Genomic DNA, 18,356 nt, shown 5'->3' on the forward strand with positions numbered 1-18,356 from the left:
GTTCTTATTTATCTTGGCACTGATACAGTTTTACAATACCAAATCTTTAAGCTATGCAAAGTTGATGCTCCGGGTTTAAGTGGAGGACTCTTATTGCTTTGGAGTGCACTTTTCTACATGGCCCTTTGTCCATGGTGTAGTGTGATGTTGTCTTTCTTATCTTGTTGTTAGGTCCATTTTGGCGGAAAAATGTAGACACTGAAGTTCCCTTCTTGAAGTTATGGCTGCTTCTCAGTCTTCTTAGATCTTATTCAGGTCATCCATCTCTAAGGATCTATAGATAGTTGGTACCAAGTCAAAGAAAGTGTACAAGCTTTTTGTTCCACAGAGAATTGCTGGCATCTCACTCCAAAAAGAGTGGATCATCAGCTTTCAGGTCTCAAATAAAGAGTGTATTTTGAGTCTTTAGCTCCCCCCAAAAGAGACAGAACAGATGAATGTAGCTAGTTTAAAAAGGTGAAACCTCTGGTGATTGGATCAAGGTCCCTTCCAGTTACAGATCCAGTACCAATTTATAGGTGTCTGGTTTCGTCCATCATTAATTTCAGCTTCAGCTTTGGTTATAAACCTAAAATGAAAATCATTTTGGGTGCCTTTATGTCCGTAAGAGTCTTTGCAGAGGTGCCTGCTCAACTCTGATGTACACCTTTATTGCCAGATATAGAACAAAGTTGACCAAAACTGTTGGTGATGAGAACCACTTCAGCCATTTACACATAAATGCAGGTAGGGCAGTACAGCTGAATTTCTAAATTAAATCTGCTATTTAAACAGGCCTTGTGTGCCACTTAATGCCTAGGTGAATGGGCAATGCCGACTTTGTTTTTCAGTTTTATCTTGCTAGACTGCTCTTTTGCAGTGGCATCTTTCATTTTTTCTAATTTTAACTTGAGGTCTGCTGTCTCTACTAACATTTCCTATTTCTATGGCAAGCCAAATTAACATTTAGAGATATCTCAAAATGAATTTTGGATATCTTAAAATGTAATTTACTTTTTAAGATATCTGAAACTCGCTTTGAGATATCTTAAAATAATTTCCTTTACATTTTAAGATATCTGCAATACATTTTGAGATATCTCAAATGTATTTCAAGATATCTCAAATACAGTTTCAGATATCTCAAAATAATTGTGTCTGCATTTCAAGATATCTAAAATGAATTTTCAGATATCTTAAATTGACCTTTCATGCATTTTAAGATATCTTAAATGCATTTCAAGATATCTCAAAATCATTTCCTGTAAAATTGCCTATTATTTCAATGGGACTACTTGTTTATTATAAGATATCTTAAAATGTATTTGAGATATCTTGAAATGTGCAGGAAGTCATTTTAAGATATCTTGAAATGTATTTGAGATATCTGAAAATGGACAGGAAGCTGTTTTAAGATATCTGGAAATGTATTTGAGATATCTTAAATTGTATTGTATATATCTGATATCTTAAAATGCTATTGAGATATCTTGAAATAATTGAGTGTCCTTTTAAAGATATCTTAAAATGCATTTTAGATATCTTGAAATACAATTTGAGATATCTTGAAATACATTGTTAGATATCTGAAATGGAGCAGAGACCCATTTTAAGATATCATGAAATTAATTTTAGATATCTAAAATGTATTTCAGATATCTGAAAAAAATGAATTTCAAGATATCTTAAATGCTTTTAAGATATCTAAATTATATTTCTGCACATTTCAAGATATCTCAAAATAACTTCCTGCACATTTCAAGATATCTCAAATACATTTTCAAAACTTCCTGTTAAGGTTCACTGCCTGTTCAGATTCCCATGGCGCAGGCAGAGACTTCTGAAGTTCTTAGGACTATTAGAACTGTGTTCACTGCAATAGAAAGAAATATTCTGGAAGGGTCTGTGATTGATTCTGATACTAAGAATTTATTGCAAAATGCAAAACACAACTTTGATAGAATTTCATCGGCATTACCAGAAAATATTAGAGTACAATTGAGAGACTGTTTTGAGGATTTGATACCACGAATTGAAAGATATGATGCCAGAAACTCTCCACCAGTTATCAACAACTTTCTTGCTACGCGCATTAAAGAAGGTAAGCATCGCAAAAGTATGAATGCCATTTTAAATTAATGTTAAATAAGAAAGTAAACTGATCAATAGGGCAAACATGTTTTGTGCAGTTGAATAATATTTATGTTGCTTTATTGGTATAGTTTAGAGAAACTGAACTTTGACAAGGAATGTCAAAACGTATTGATGAAATTTTTTAATCATAATTTATTAAAAACAATTCTCGTCTTGTGGATAATGCACGCATAGACTTTCTTTCTGATAAATCATTTAACGATATGCACATATAACTGCATTCAATTGTATTTTCTTTTGAACTGAATCACCTAGGGTTGACTTAAATTTAACACTGCGTCTTGTGACATTTTTAAAAATGTTATTTTCATATTAATAACATAATGAAGACGATTTAAAATGCAGTATATTACAGTGGCGTTATTCTTCCTAAATTCAGTAGTTTCATTAAACTCCTATGTTACATTATGTTGGGCCAGTTAGTTCTTGATACTTGACTCCTGAGGTAATTGTTTAATCTAAGCTGGAATCTAAAATAAATGTGAATATGCACTGCATGCCGCACCCCATCCACAGACGCTTTCTTGTCCGTTACCCATACTGTTTTCGTTATAATAGTAGCCCCATGCTGGAAAGATCATGTTCATAAACTGCATTAATGAGTCGGATGTATTGAAGAAAAATGCAATTAGTTCAACTTTAAGGGTGTTACATTTTATTTTTTTTATTTCGATACCAACAATAAAACAGCAATTTAACCTGTGCGATTTTGAAAGTGTTGTCACTTTAAATAAATACATTCACGACACTTTGCTACACTTCTTAAAATATCGTAAAAGCAAAAATGCTTAAAAGATGCTCAACAATTTCTAACAGAGATTTTTCTCCACCACAGCAATGAATTAAACTTAAATAGTATTTTAACGCCTATGGTTAATTGACTGAGATATATGGACTATGATTTCCTAGTTGTTTTCTTATAATAAGTTGCATTAAATACATATGTAAATAAATACATTTAGAGAATATTCTTAGACCAATTTTATAGTTGTGAGAGTTCTAGCCTGTCTCGACAGCACCAGGCGAGTGTAGGAGAATTCTGAATGAGGCATAACTGATCACATGATGGAATCACCTACTGTGCACCCACACTGCAAAGGCCATAATAAAATGATCCATTTTTTTTGCATCAGCATCTCTTGCAAGTGGCAGAATGCAAGAATACCTACAGGAACTCTCACATATATCACTGTTTATCTGCAATATTTCAGAGAGCTGCATCTTTTGTGTAACCGTTTTAATTGTTCTGCAGTTAGGAGTAAATTAATTTTTATTACAACACATACTCATTGTAATTATTGCGCACACTGAATTTCTGGCTATTTAACTAGAATATGCCACTTTTTTCAATTGTCCTGTCTTTCAATTTTTGTTCAGCAGTACTGGGCACAAAATATGAATGGAACAGCATGCAGTTTTGGTTCTCATTCAAACCCTGCTGTATGACAACTCTACCAGTTAAGACTGACCAGGTGACTTAATACCATGTTCATGACATTGAAAGGAACCACAGTTCTAGGGAAAAAAAAGAAATGTGGGGACAACATGCTACTCCACTGTAAAAGCACCTCAACTTGTTATCATCCTTAAGCCCAAGTCCAACGGGCTTGTTCAACAACACTATGTCATCAGTTTAAATTAATCTTAATTTCATACATTTATTTTCAATGAATACAGTATTTCAAAGCGCTTCACTTATGCAGAATATTACGATATTGGAGGACAGTGTGGTGACAGGAGAGAATAGAAGTTTGTGCATCTGCCTAACAGATCTAGCATCCAGAATTCCAATCATACTCCTGGACGATGTCCATGTTTTCATGTTGCTCGTTCTCTTCAGTTCCACTCCCAGAAATCCAAAAGCATGCACTTAGCTAGACTGGCTGTCCCAAATTCTCCTTCTGTTAGAGTCAGTGTGTGTGTGTCCATGCATGCAGCAGTTTCTTGTGCCCAACTCTTCTGGAATCAGTCCCAGCCTCACCTAACCTGAATTTCATTAAGCAGCCTTCACAATGGTATGTTGTACTGCAGTGCTGACTTGAACAGGAAGATACAGTGAGAAGTTTGGAATTTAAACCTGTTAGGATTTGTTATTAGATTTACACCAAATATTTCCTTATAATTTTTATATTCATTTTTCTTTTGCAGTTTTCTTTTATCCAGTAATTTAATGTATATGTCAAGCTTTCTTGTTTAGTCCATCTTAAGTCATTCATACACAATCCATCAGTAAACACTAAAAAATGTTTATTATAGCTGAAGTTAACACATCATGACACAAATAACTAATAAACACAAACACAGCAGCAGAAAAGTATTTTCAACCTGGTTTTATACATAATGAAAATTAACTTTTTCCCTGGTATATAAATTATTAGTAAATGCTGGTATTGCTGCATAACCATTTAACATTTTCAAAATGAATTCTTATTCTTTGAAATTAGACTGTTTTAGTAAATTGTTCATAAATAATGTTAGTACACATTTATTGTTAATTGACATAAAGTAGGATGTTTTATTATTATTCTTTTAAATTGTTTCATAATAGGTCAGTTTGGTATGCCAAAAGTTGAAATCTCAAAAGAACAACTGAAGCTTTTAATTTCACAAGGATACACTGGGAAAAGAATTGCAGAACACATAGGATGTTCTGCATCTTATATTTATAAACGCCTGAAAACTGAGGGTCTGTCACCAAGACAGAAATTCAGCAGTATAACAGATAATGAACTGGATGAAGAATGCAAAAGACTACAAGCAAGTTGTCCAAATGCCGGTTCTGAGGTATACTAATTTGTTTTGTATTTTATGCACTCCATGGTTACACTCTGATGTGAAACAAAAATATATTATTAAATTGGAACACAAAATATTAAAATATCTGTTGGTAAATATTTCTGCAAGATGCTTCAGTACAGCATATAAAACATACAATTTTTAAAGTCAGTTCTACCACATGCAGTTTGCATGTTCTCCCTATGTCTGCATGGATTTCATCTGGTTGTGGCTCCAGTTCTCTCTCCCACTGCCCAAAGACATGCAGGTTTGGTGAACTGGCAACACTAAATTAGCCCTGATGTGTGTTTATGGGTCGCCCTGAGATGGACTGGCACCCAGTCCAGGGTTTGTTCCTGCCTTGTGCCAATTGCTTGCCCCCCTGTGACCCAGGTCTGGATTGAGCAGGTTAGAAAATGACACTATGTAAAGTGGAAGAAAAGGAACTTTAAATGCAGAATTGATATCCACACAAAACTTCTATAACAATTTAACATAATGATAATGGTAATAATATACAGTATGAATAGAACAGTAAAAAAAAAGTGTACTTTTGATCTTTTCAAAATCAATGCAATAAACTCTGCATATAGCTATGAGTGGATTTACACAGGAAAGCAAAGGGCACACAAATTTTTTAAAACAAAAATAACTTTCAATTAAAATGTATTATGATCAATCCATCGTTCATTCACTTATTGAGTATTACTTTTTTGCCCATTCATTCACTTTCTGACCTTCTTACTCCAATTTAGAATAATCTAGGACCAAAGAATTCCCTTGTAGCATTGTCAGCAAGGCAAGAACCTCTACCCCATTCTGGAGGACATGTTAATCACAAATTCTGCTTGTGTTCACACTCATCAATTTAGAGTGTATTTTTATCCTAACCTGTATATCTACTTGGATATGGAAGAAAACCTATATAGACAGAGATGGAATTTGCAAAATCCACAGACAGTGAGCAAGTTCACAAAACATAAGTAATTGTTAAGCTGTGAAACAACACTATTATTTATTTCTACACTACCCAGTAGAAATGAAAAAAAAAAAAACACATAAAAATCTAATATGTTAAAGCAGTTAAAAAACTAGGGGACATAGTTTTATTTAAGATATGTAGAAGTACTAAACAGCTCTTTTTTATCATCTTAAGTAACAGCCCTGTGATAGACTGGCTCCTTGTCTCGGGTTGTTAATGCCCACAGCTGTCAGGGCCAGCTTGGATTAAGTAAGATTGGGAATGACTGACTGACTGACTGACCTTAAATCATTTGTTGTGTCTTTGACATAGAATATCATATATGAAATTGAAAAAAATCTTTTCTCACAACAAATCAGTCAGCTTTCAAGAATAATTGTGAACTATATTCTAAGTTTTGCAGTATTTCACATAATGTCATAGCACCAACAACTGCTGTGACACAATGCTGTCCATCCCAATCCATCTATTCATTTTGTAAATCCACTTCATCCTAAGGGTCACAGGGTAACTGGAGCCTATTCCAGTAAGCATCAGGTGCAAGGCAGGAACAATCCATGGATGGGCCATCAGTCCATCACAGGGTGATCATACACATACACATACATATCTGAGGCCGATTTAACATCACCATTTACACTAACCTGCACATCTTTTGACTGTGGGAGGAAATCCAGATGGCCACAGGGAGAACATTCAAACTTTACACGGAGAGGACTGGGATGTGAACAAAGCAGCACTACCACTGTACCACCATGTCACACTCCCTTCCATTTCATTAATTCTTATTGAATATATCACTTATCAACAATCTTTTTAAAATAAAATATGTTCCTTGCCAAGACCTTACAAGTTTATGTAGCTGTAATGATCACAAAACAAAGATTTAATTTTCTTACAAGATAGTTACCTATAATTACAAACCCTGTACAATCAGCTTTAATGTTTTAAAATTATCAGTTAATTTAAAAATGTTCAAATTATGTTTTTTAACAGATGATGTCAGGAATGCTAAGGGCAAGGGGAATACATGTACAAAGGGACAGACTTGACGCACATTGGCTAGACTTGACCCAATTGGCACTGCTCAGAGATGGTCACAAACTGTTCAAAGAAGGTCATACCATGCCGTCTCACCTAACAGTATATGGCACATTGACAGTCACATGAAGCTTATAAGGTAAAAGACTTGTAGGATTTATTTCTTAATTTAATGAATATCACTTTCAGCTTCATTATTGTCTTAAGTAGACCAAATTAATATGTGACACTTCTTTGTTTATACAGCTATATGTTTTGCATAAAATAAGTGATATTATTTTTTCAAGTAATAGAAAATAGAATAGGTAATTATGTGTAATTCTAAACATTTTCATTATCCAGAAAACAGTTTCCATATCTGTATGCATAAACATGTGCATTATTTGTGTTTTCCTTCTGGAACCTAATCTATAATTAAATTTTTTTCACTAAACTGCACATGTGCTTAACATTTTTTCTTTTGATGGATAGGTGGGGCTTTGTTGTACATGGTGCTATCGATGGCTTCTCCCGTCTAATACCTTATTTAAGTTGTGCTACAAACAATTCTTCATCCACGGTGCTACAGACTTTCTGCAGGGGTGCTCTACAGTATGGATTACCATTAAGAGTGAGGTCTGACCAAGGCACAGAAAATGTTCAGGTAGCACTGCTTATGAATGCCATCAGAGGATTACACCGTGGCAGCCATATAACTGGACTTTCTGTCCATAACCAGAGAATTGAAAGGCTGTGGAGAGATGTATTTCAACAGGTTCTCTTCCCCATCTACAAAGAATTTTATGAAATGGAAGATAATGGTATACTTGAAGAAGGCAATAGTTTACACAAAGGGTGTCTACAATATGTTTACTACTCAACAATTAATCAAAGATTGGAAATGTTCAGAGAAGGCTGGAATAAGCATAGAATTAGAACTGAACATAACAGAACACCGGAACAAATATGGTTCGATAGCTTGTCCACTACATCTCACCAAACAAGTCTATCTGACATGAATACACAACAGTTTAGAGAAAGTTTAATAGAAAATTTACAAAGAATAGGTGTATCATTTTCAGATGATGCATATATGGAGCCTCAGGAGACATTCAACCCACTTGAAATGTCTGTCCAGAATCTACAGATACTACAAGATGCTATTCAGCTTGAAACAAATTTAAAAGATAAATATGCATGTTGTGTTCAAAAGGCCAATGACTTATTAACAGATACCCAAACATAATGTCCACTCCATTTTGCATGTAGTATTAAAAAATTGTTCATGAGTACATTGGCAAGGTCCAGCATCAACAGTAATGCATACTACATGGTAAATAGCTTGCTATAACCAACCTAAATTCATTTTTACTTTTTTGTAAAATGGTCTTAACAGTTATGTATGGTAATGATTGTTGTGTGCAGAACTGAATTCTGTAAACTTTGACAATAAAAAGACATGATTAAGCATTAAGTTGTACATTTATTTTACAGTGTTATTCATTTAACAAATGCCAAACATTTTGTTTTAATAATTTTTTAAAAAGAAAAATAAACTCTCTCTCTTTTTACTGTTTCCTTCACAATTATACCAAATTGCCTTGACATGTGACACATAATCCACCAACTCAAAACATATGAAGAAAATGATATTTTTTTAATGAAGTTGAATAAACACAGATGTACAATTTGTTTATACATAAACTACACCACATTTGAATTAATTTAACAACTTATTTTAAATCAACAACTTGTACTGAAAACAATATACATTCACATATTATCATTAACAGCAGTATTTTAAATTACAATATCAGAAACATTTAAATGGTGAAAGTAAACAGGTTTCCAAATATAAACTGAGAAAACATTTATGTGCCACCTTTTGGATGCTATCAAAAAGTACATTTTTAGCATAATACTGTTGTAGTTGGTGCTATTATTTGTTCAGTTTTAATTTTGAAGCATTTGTTTAAATGCAGATTATAATGTTACACCTGTAAGTATCTGTAAACAAATATACGAGCTCTGGATAAACCTTAAAGGAAAATTAAACTTCTGAAAAAAGTATGTACTGAATATATGAAATTTGCATGAAAATATCAGCTATACCCAAATGAATTAGCTCTCACTCAAAAAGACATATTATCTATTGTGTCAACCTGAATTTCAGTTACTCAGTAAAAAGATATCTAAAGTTTCATTCAAAGACATTTCAAGTGTTATTTTTGTTTTGCAATTTCATAATATGGTCATTCCAAATGCATACTCAGAATTAAGTATAATTTTAAATTCTCTTTTAAATTCTTGAACTGATGTATAGCCAACTGGAATTTCCAAAGTGTTACTGCAAGTATGTGCAATGGGTCGTGCAAGCTACCGCATAACCGATTGAATGTAATATTGATTTCAGCAGGCTGTAAAGGTGAACCTGTGACAAAATGCAAAAATTTGGACAGTTCCTCAGGATCTATTGACTTAATGAAATCACACAAATAATAATATGCAACTTCTTCCTCTGGCCTGAGATCTGTTTCTGTTTTAAAGCATGTCAAAACGCGTTCTGTAGTTGGCATTTCTTGCCAGTATAGGTAGGAAATTGAGTCAATATCTAACTGTGACCAAAAAACTGTGAAATGGGCATCTGGAATTGACTCTCTTATAAAATTATTGAGGAACCCTGGTTTAATTATTAGTTCATTCTGTGCAATAAGAATGAGCTGATCCTTAAGATTTATAGGTGTTGGAATACTATGCATGCCATTTACAGAAAAAAATGTTAAGAGCTCTTGTTTTCAAAGTCTCTTAATGTTTCAAAGTGGTTAATTGCTTTTTTTAGGAGGATTCTTTCTGAAGCAGTTACATGAAGCAGAAAGTCATCTATAAGAATGTTATTGTGAATGGTGGAGGTATTAAATACAATAGAAAGCAATGTTGACCTACAGAATCTTGGAGGTATACATCTATTTAGCTGACACATATGAGACAATACTCTTCCCACAACTGTAAAGATTTCTTGTGCTTTATGATAATGATAGAGAGGTATACAAGGTACAAGTGCATCCTCACCCTTAAACCACTCAGTGAAGGCACAGTTCCAAAAACAAGAAAAAAGATCTTTAGTTAATCCGCCAAAATCATGCCCTTCTTCTCCAATAAAACATACTTTAAGCTTTTTGTTGAGGAGTTCTGTTGTTCCATAAATTCGCTGCATATCATTCAATATTGTTTCCCTGTTTATTTCGATAATGATTTCTTCCTCTATTAATCCTTCAAGCTCTGAAAAACCTCATAAAATACAACATGATTTTATAAAGAAAGTGAAAAAAATGAACTGTAGAATATATACAGTAGTATGAAATGTAAGGGGCTAATCAAAATGTGAGAGCGACAGACATTTCTGAGTCTATAGGAAGGACATAAAAAGAGGATATCTGGCTGGAAAATACAAACGTGACACCTTGAATTTTCAATGGACTTATTCTTAAGAGAAAGTGTTGGAGCAAGAGTAAGGACATTCAAACATCACAATTATGTGAAGGGTTGTTTTTACCAAATTTGAGGCTTAACTGATTGTCGACTGTAATTTCTTGAAATCAAAGAGATGCATTTCCTTTTCTAAAAATGTAGTCCAATGGATAGTACTCAATTTGTAAATTATAATAGTTTTGGCTAGATTTGTGCATGAAGGTGACTGAATTACCCTGAGTAAAACTTACTTCTGTCAAGATGGAATCGTTTTTCATCCAACTGAGATACTTTAATCTGAACCTAACAAAAACAAAAATAAAAATGATAAAATCTGTAAGGATAACAAATTAGGTTCACAAGCACCTTCCTGTTTCTCTATACATTCACACATTTCTCCTCTCCTCCTATCAAATAATCTGCTCTTAATTCTGAATGTTTAAAACATTAAATATTTACCGTGGGAGTATCAGCATTTATATAAGCAAAAGGAGATTCTGGAGGACTTGGTACATTTGCCTCTTCATGCAGTCTGGATAATCTCAACTGCAAAAGCAAGTGATTGGAAAAGTTAATTTATTTTAAGTTTAAATAAAACTAATTGAAGATAAAATAATACATGCATAAGTAAGAGTCCATGAATATTATACACTTAAAATATGTTTAAAATGATATTTACCTCTGATGTGCTATTTTCATATTCTGCACTTCCAAGAAAGTTCTCAATATCACCAATCAAAATCTATAAAATGAACAGCAGAAGAGAATATGGAGAGCATAAAAACACTATTGAGCCAAGTTTAAGTGATGCACAGAACACATAAGTGACCAGATAAATCTGGCCTAAGCAAAATTGACAAAATATAGCAATTTGGTTAATTATATGTAAAATATCAAATAAAAACACTGAAATAAACAAGTGCCCTATTCAGAGTTTTCTGTCTTGATCCACTGCTTCTCGGATAGGCTATATGGCTCCACCACTACAATATGAATTGAGCAGGTGTGTCTGCATTTCAACTGATTAAGTTTTAAGAACAACTTAAAAAAACGTAGGTGGTGTTCTAAAACCTTTGGCCAATAGTGTGTACATATATATATATATATATATATATAGTGTACAGCTATGAACAGTAATAATGCATGTATATAAACACTGATACTGTATTTTATGCTTCAGAACTAAGTTAAAGCATTATTTATCATGTGACATAGCCATTGCCTATCCCAGCAGTAATGAAAACAATGCAGAAAACAGACGTCGATGAGATGCCAGTCCATTACAGAAACATTTACTCAGGCATTCTAATACAAAACCAATTTAATTGATTGATTTAACAGACTGTCTATAGACTGTGAGAGGAAAACATGCATCCACACAGGGGACTAACAATGTTTGCAGGCAATGCAACTTGCCATAACTAAATAATTTAAATTATTGTAACAGATCTCTTTAAAGACTGAAGAACAGTGTGGTGCAGAGGTTTGTGTGCTTCCTCAACACTGGGCTCAAAAGCCCATTACCGGACCTGCCCAAATTGTTTGTATTTACATTTTTTCAATAAGCTCCTGTTTCCTTTGACATCTCAAGTGCCTCATTTTTAGTTTTATCAGAAACTCTAAATTGGATTGTTATTTGTGACTGTGGGAGTATCTGATTGGCATACTGATTAGGGTTTGCTCCCTTCTTGTACCTCATGCTGCCATAAGCAGTTTCAATAAATGGATAGATTAATGTAGTAAAGAATTTTACAAAATTACACACCTGGGTATTTACTTCTGGTTGAGGTTCTCTTGTGTTTTCCAGCCTATCTACCTGTGGCTCCTGTGACAATGTTGCCTGCGCTCCATATGAAATAAATCAGGTAAAACAATAGTCTATAAAACTGAATAAATAATTACAAAAAAAAAAAACATACTAATTTTTAACACTAAAATATCAATGTTATTTCTTTTATAAAGGATTTATCTTTATACTGAATATAATCAATAGTGGTGTCCATAATAAGTAATGAACCTTATTTACTAACATTTAATAAAATGTTTTTAATATAACAGTATCACAAACAATAAGAAATAAATACCTGATAACTTATTTCTGCATGCACTTGACCTGGAATTTCTGCTCTAAATTCTGATTCTTGTTGTGCCGTGTGTATCTCCTCCATCTTGAAAAGGAAATGTAGAAAGGAAGGTGGTGTTTAAATATACAGTCATACATAAAAACAAATGTGTGGATTCAGTTGAGTGACAGAGTGTTATTAACATGCAATGAAGCACAACTGCACACTGTACTTTATAAATGCTCACTTAATATTTTGCATAATGACAGGTTCTTCTTTCTTCACAGAGAGTATCATATTAATCAATGCACAATTTGACATATTGTAAAAATTAGTGAGATTTCTACCTGAATCGGTAGTGGTATGTCACGGTGAGGAATTATGAATATTTTGCCTTTCCCAATTTTTCCTGTAATTGAGCAGCAGTTTCAGTTTGCAAGCAATGCAAACGTCTCCCTTTCTCGGCTTTGGCAAAACTAAATCCTGTTAAGTGTAAAGGAACGTTTGGGTAGCTTTCAATAATAAACTTCTCTAACTGAGGAATTGTCCAGTTCCTATTAATGGATGATTTGCTTCCATATCTGTCTTGAGTCCCAGGCTGCTCATGTTTTGGAGGACCTGAAATCAGAGAGATAATTATTGTACAAGTACGTAATGAAATTCCATAAATGATCTGCATACTGGATGAATACATAATTAGTGCAATAATTTTAAACTGCTATGAAAACTGCATTGTGATGTCCTATTATGCACTGCTTACACAACAACTCATTTTACTTAACTGGAAGAATCTTATTCAAACTTTTATATCTCATTAGGAAGATAATGCTCTATAATGCCTCAAATTGGAAAATCTTAGTTTGTTAACAAGAATTTCCTTTCCTTTAAGTGTTTTTCAGTGAGCCTCCATATTCAATTAACACACATCAGACATTTTCTGCATGGCCAGATCTACACACACACACTGACACACACACATACATACATACATTTATACTGTCTATATAAGGTATATTTGCTCAACATTAGTTTTACAGGGATATGCAAATATGTAAGAAGTTAAAAGTAAGAGTTTTTGGGAGGGGGTAGGAACAAATCCACATTTGAAAGCAACTAGGTTGTCTGAAGAAATTCCTTAAATGACGAGTACAAACCTAAGCCATTTCTTGTAAGACGGAAAGTTCTGAGGGAGGTGGAACATACTCTTCATTATGTTTCTGAAGAAGGAAAAAATTAAGTTTCCATATATCGCATTTTGATCTTCCTTTTTTTCTTGTTGTAGTATCTGGGGAAAACAAAATTGAAATAAATATAATCTGTGAAATATCTTTTTAGGAAAATAAATAATACTCTTGTACCTATCTGGAAATATACATTCTCTAACTGCAATTATTACTATTTAAATAGGACTGGCATCCACACATTGTATACATTGATTTATAGTTTAATTTAGAGTTTTTTGTGCATATGTATTCAAGATTATACTTCAATACAAGTCCTGTAGCATTGCAATAGCAATAATGATGTACAGTATATGATTTCTGAACAGCCTTTTGATAGTTGCAGCAGTGATATGTGAAAGAAATAAGAAGAAAGTCAGACATTACTTCAGTGATTATATTCTACAACAAGCATTATCTCAAGATATTACTGAACATACACGATATGTATTATTGCTTCTAATTTATGATAAATGCATGTGTCATTAGAGAAAATATTTATTTTAAACTTGGTAAAAGAAAAAACATAACAATGAAAAAACAGAAGGAAAAAAATATATATATATGTGTTACTTCTGGTTTTACTGCCTTCACTCATAAACGTTTCTTTAAATGTAAAAAATACATGACTTATAATGTTGTTGACTAACTTTCGTTAGAAGTTATCATGAGTTATAAATCAATAAAACAGTCAGCTTTTATCAAGGAAAAGTAAACGGGTGAACATTTTAATGGCCTTCGCCAGCGGTGTCCATTTAAGCGCAAGTAAGGAACTTTGCCAGGTGAACACGTTTTCTTTTCTCTCTCCGAATATTCTCCTAACAGTGCATGAATGTTCGTTAGGCTTAATAATCAAAACCAGTGAAAACATTTTATCAAGGTATACAACCAGCGCTGTATACGTGGGAGTAACCTGCATACTGTATATTTAAAAATACTAAAATAATACAAACCCCCTGATAAAGGTGGTCTCCGTGCACTTCTTCTAAATAAAGCTCTAGTTTGTCTCACACATGAAGCTGCAAAGTCATCTGCTTCTGCTACTTCTTCAGCTTCTCGAACACACGACATGGCCCGGGTTAAAACACCCTGTAACTGTTCTCTTTCCGCTGACATCAGGTTAAATAATCACTGGTACAATTTTCTTTTGAAAGCAGAACATAAAACACGTAACACATAATAACTGGTTTCACGTCATAACATAACAAGGTAAAAGATTTAAAACAGTTAATATTTGTCTTAACTGAGCATATGCCTCATATGTCAAATAAGCAATGGAAGAAATCAGAGCATTGTACGAGTAAATTACAAAAAACCTATCACAAGAAAGGGGATTTAATGATACTTTTTGTTGCTATTCATTAATAGTGTAACCTTCAAAAGTATGTCTTACCGTTCGAGATGCGGCGTTAGGAAGCAATGTTTCAGGCTGCTTCATATGTACATTTATGTTTCGATTAAAACGTAAATACACGTGCCACATTATTTTAAGAAAACAGAGACAATTTTTGGTATTAGACGCACCAAATCGTAAAACTTACCTTGTATTTTATGACGATCCCGTAATTGCAAACTTGCGGTTTTGTACTATCAATAATATAAACGTGGGTTTCCTTTTCTGAACAGAATACTGCAGTAATCACGATCACCGACAATTTGTGTAAACTTTCTTTTTACATTTTGTAATGCCAATACTTTACATAAACTCTGAATAAGACGATAGAAACTGAGGCCTAGATATTTTAAGCTTTATTACGAATATTCAAACACAGAACGCTAACTAAATAAAACATGCACCGTACAGCACCCTCTGTCAACTTTAATGGGCGGAGGTATTATTAAAAAAAGAAAGTCATTTTATTATATTTTAAGATATCTCAAAATATCTTCCTGTCTGTTCGCAGATATCTGAAATACATTTCATGATATCTTAAAATCACTTCCTGTGCATTTCGAGATATCTTAAATGCATTTCGAGATATCTTAAAATAGGCAGGAAGTTCCATTGAAAGTATAAGAAATTTTACAGGAAGTGATTTTGAGATATCTCTAAGGTTATTTAAGATATCTCGAAATGCAGGAAGCTATTTTAAAATATCTGAAAATGTATTTGAGATATCTTGAAATACACAGGAAGTTATTTTAAGATATCTGAAAATGTATTTGAGATATCTTGAAATACACAGGAAGTTATTTTAAGATATCTGAAAATGCATTTGAGATATCTTGAAATACACAGGAAGTTATTTTAAGATATCTGAAAATGTATTTCAGATATCTTAAAATGCCTGCAGATGTATTTTAAGATATCTTGAAATGTATTTGAGATATCTCAAAATGCACATGAACATATTTCAAGATATCTCGAATTGCATTTAAGATATCTTTAAATACATTTCAGATATCTCAAAATGTACAGTGTATCATTTCAAGATATCTTGAAATCTATTTGAGATATCATAAAATGCTTTTAGATATCTTAAAATAGATGCATTTTAGATATCTGTAATTCAATTTGAGATATCTAAAATGCATTTCCAGATATCTTAAAATTCATTTAAAGATATCTCTAAATGTTAATTTGGCTTGCCATATCTTTCTGTACTTAGACAAGTTACTTTAAGTGAGACCAGAATGTCAAATAAAATAAAAACAGTCAAGGTTACAGTTCAGTGTGTATCTTCCAAAAATCCTTTTAACGAATGACTTAGAATAAAAAGAAAGATAAATAAAACACATTTTAACATTTTTAATTACTTCATAATAAAATCCATCTATCCATCCATCCATTATCCAACCCTCTATATCCTAACTACAGGGTCACGGGGGTCTGCTGGAACCAATACCAGCCAAAACAGGGCACAAGGCAGGAAACAAACCCCAGGCAGGGCGTCAGCCCACTGCAGCATAATAAAATCAAATCCGCTAAAGACATCATAAGATGCACTGGTATAAAGATCCAACAAACAGTCATTCGGTATCCGAGATTGGACCATGTGTAGACAATTGAATTTTAACAATTCTGATTTCTGTTTTTTATATATTTTGTTATTTTTTTTCTTTCACAAGTTTGGCTTTTTGACTTTGATTTTCTGTTTGCACATTGTCTCTGACGATTTTCTCTTTTGACTTTTGTTTCAACATTTGCTGTGCATTTTTCTCCCTGAGATGATGTGCTAAAACAACCAGAACTGTTTCCAGAGTCTTTCATCCTTTCATTTTGTTCACTTTGTTCCTCATTTCTGCTGAGTTTTTCTATTATCACTGCCTGTTCTTTCACTTCCTGCAGTGACTTCACTCGCTCCATCCATCCCGGCTTTGCTTCTTGTTTTCAGACTCAATGAGGAGCTCAATGTACTCTGGAGAGGAGAGCGGGTTTGGTCTGAGGACGATTTCTTCAAGTCGTTTTATACTTTCATGAGACTCTTTAATGAGTTTGTAAATCAAGTTTCTCACATCATCCAGTTCATGCTTAAGCCGATCAAGCACTTGTTCAGTTGTCATCTTTTCCCCTTTTGCTTTTTCATATTTCTGCTTAAGCTCATCGTATGTCTTTTTGACCCTTTTAGTTTTGTATTTGAATATATGCTGTTGGTTGGAGTGAATATTCCACACACATAAAAGGACAAACAGTGCAGACCCCTCCTTCATAGCAGAACATCTGATCTTATCCTCATCATTTGGTAACTTACACGGATAATGACAGGTGAAGTTGCACTTCTGGCAGTTAGTGATGAACTTGCCGGTGCCTGCAATGCTCTCTCTTATTGTCTCATTTTCATCCACTTCATACTCAAAATCCTTGTTGCTCTCTATGTCAGTAATGTGCTTATTTAAAATGTCACGGGTGCGTCTCATTTCTTCAAGTTTTGTCAATCCAGCTTTGATTTGAGGTTGCAATCCTTCCACTGCCACCTCCAAGCACCTGCGCTCATCAAGCACCTCTTTAGTCAGTACTAAACTTCTGTCATCATTCTTCAATAAAGAATCAAAAAACTTCTCCATGCTCTTTGCACCCATGTCCCAAAACATTTTGTCAAACATCAGATCATCATTGCTATTAGTCTTGTCATTTATTAGCAAAGAGGGCAGAATTATTAAATTTGAAAAAAAGAGGGCTTCCTTTGTCATCTTTGGGGAACAGTATGTTAGACTCCGTGATGGCATCAAGAACTGGTGGACGCTGTCCATCTGCAAATGTGATCAGGATGTTATTGGCAATGTCTTTACCAAAAATGGACAAAATGGAGTCAAAGATGTACTTCTGTGTGTGTGTCAGTCGAGCTTGGGAAGCCTGAACCACAAAGCACACTGCGTTAATGTGCTGGACACCCTGTGGGGATGAAAAACATTCTCGTATCTGCTCAGTGATTTGTTTATCCTGCTGAATTCCTCTGGTGTCTCCAAAACCTGGCGTGTCGATTATAGTGAAGGAGTATGGGACCTTGAAACAATCCTGGTAGTTCATTTCATAGACAGTGACAGCAGACGTTTGGCTTTCAGCTTGACTTCTATATGTTTCTTCGTGGATTACCTTGAACCTGAAGTCATCCTCCCACTGGACACCTAAGATGTAGTTGACCATTCCGTTGATCAGGGTGGATTTGCCAGAACCTGTTGCTCCAAGAACCATAATTGTTTTTCTAGGTTTGTTAGATGTTCTGTTTCTAAAGGTGCATATCTCCATCTTCTTCA

The 18,356-nt window shown here is 33.7% G+C and overlaps 4 protein-coding genes across 4 annotated transcripts; 2 read left to right on the forward strand and 2 right to left on the reverse strand.

Annotated features, from left to right (window-relative positions):
• The first annotated feature begins 1,800 nt into the window (after nt 1–1,800).
• LOC120519887 lies at nt 1,801–7,049 on the forward strand. The gene is made up of 4 exons (XM_039742644.1): nt 1,801–2,080; nt 4,682–4,917; nt 6,887–6,970; nt 7,035–7,049. Exons 1-4 carry the CDS (start codon nt 1,801–1,803, stop codon nt 7,047–7,049), a joined length of 615 nt encoding a protein of 204 aa, XP_039598578.1.
• On the forward strand, nt 7,008–8,213 carry LOC120519890. The gene is made up of 2 exons (XM_039742647.1): nt 7,008–7,070; nt 7,403–8,213. Exons 1-2 carry the CDS (start codon nt 7,057–7,059, stop codon nt 8,154–8,156), a joined length of 768 nt encoding a protein of 255 aa, XP_039598581.1. The 5' UTR covers nt 7,008–7,056; the 3' UTR covers nt 8,157–8,213.
• A 1,476-nt stretch (nt 8,214–9,689) lies between these two features.
• Nucleotides 9,690–12,843, reverse strand: LOC120519889. Its single transcript, XM_039742646.1, has 7 exons — nt 12,789–12,843; nt 12,463–12,546; nt 12,144–12,218; nt 11,058–11,120; nt 10,838–10,924; nt 10,630–10,681; nt 9,690–10,198 (listed from the first exon to the last, which is right to left on the reverse strand). The coding sequence occupies exons 2-7, from the start codon at nt 12,544–12,546 to the stop codon at nt 9,690–9,692; spliced, it is 870 nt and encodes a 289-aa protein (XP_039598580.1). The 5' UTR covers nt 12,789–12,843.
• A 4,516-nt stretch (nt 12,844–17,359) lies between these two features.
• Nucleotides 17,360–18,348, reverse strand: LOC120519888. Its single transcript, XM_039742645.1, has one exon. The coding sequence runs from the start codon at nt 18,346–18,348 to the stop codon at nt 17,731–17,733; it is 618 nt and encodes a 205-aa protein (XP_039598579.1). The 3' UTR covers nt 17,360–17,730.
• Nucleotides 18,349–18,356: the final 8 nt, after the last annotated feature.

Source organism: Polypterus senegalus, unplaced genomic scaffold (genome assembly GCF_016835505.1).
Source record: "Polypterus senegalus isolate Bchr_013 unplaced genomic scaffold, ASM1683550v1 scaffold_79, whole genome shotgun sequence".
Taxonomy (NCBI): Eukaryota; Metazoa; Chordata; class Cladistia; order Polypteriformes; family Polypteridae; genus Polypterus; species Polypterus senegalus.

Excerpts from the sequence above, each read along its gene's own strand:
- LOC120519887 (XM_039742644.1), top strand. The coding sequence starts at position 1,801 with ATGGCGCAGGCAGAGACTTCTGAAGTTCTTAGGACTATTAGAACTGTG. Across the intron at positions 2,081-4,681 it reads TGCTACGCGCATTAAAGAAG|GTCAGTTTGGTATGCCAAAA; the intron begins GTAAGCATCGCA and ends GTTTCATAATAG. Across the intron at positions 4,918-6,886 it reads GTCCAAATGCCGGTTCTGAG|ATGATGTCAGGAATGCTAAG; the intron begins GTATACTAATTT and ends GTTTTTTAACAG.
- LOC120519889 (XM_039742646.1), bottom strand. The coding sequence starts at position 12,546 with ATGGAGGAGATACACACGGCACAACAAGAATCAGAATTTAGAGCAGAA. Across the intron at positions 10,925-11,057 it reads ATGAAAATAGCACATCAGAG|TTGAGATTATCCAGACTGCA; the intron begins GTAAATATCATT and ends TTGCTTTTGCAG. Across the intron at positions 10,199-10,629 it reads ACGATTCCATCTTGACAGAA|GTTTTTCAGAGCTTGAAGGA; the intron begins GTAAGTTTTACT and ends GTATTTTATGAG.
- LOC120519888 (XM_039742645.1), bottom strand. The coding sequence starts at position 18,348 with ATGGAGATATGCACCTTTAGAAACAGAACATCTAACAAACCTAGAAAA.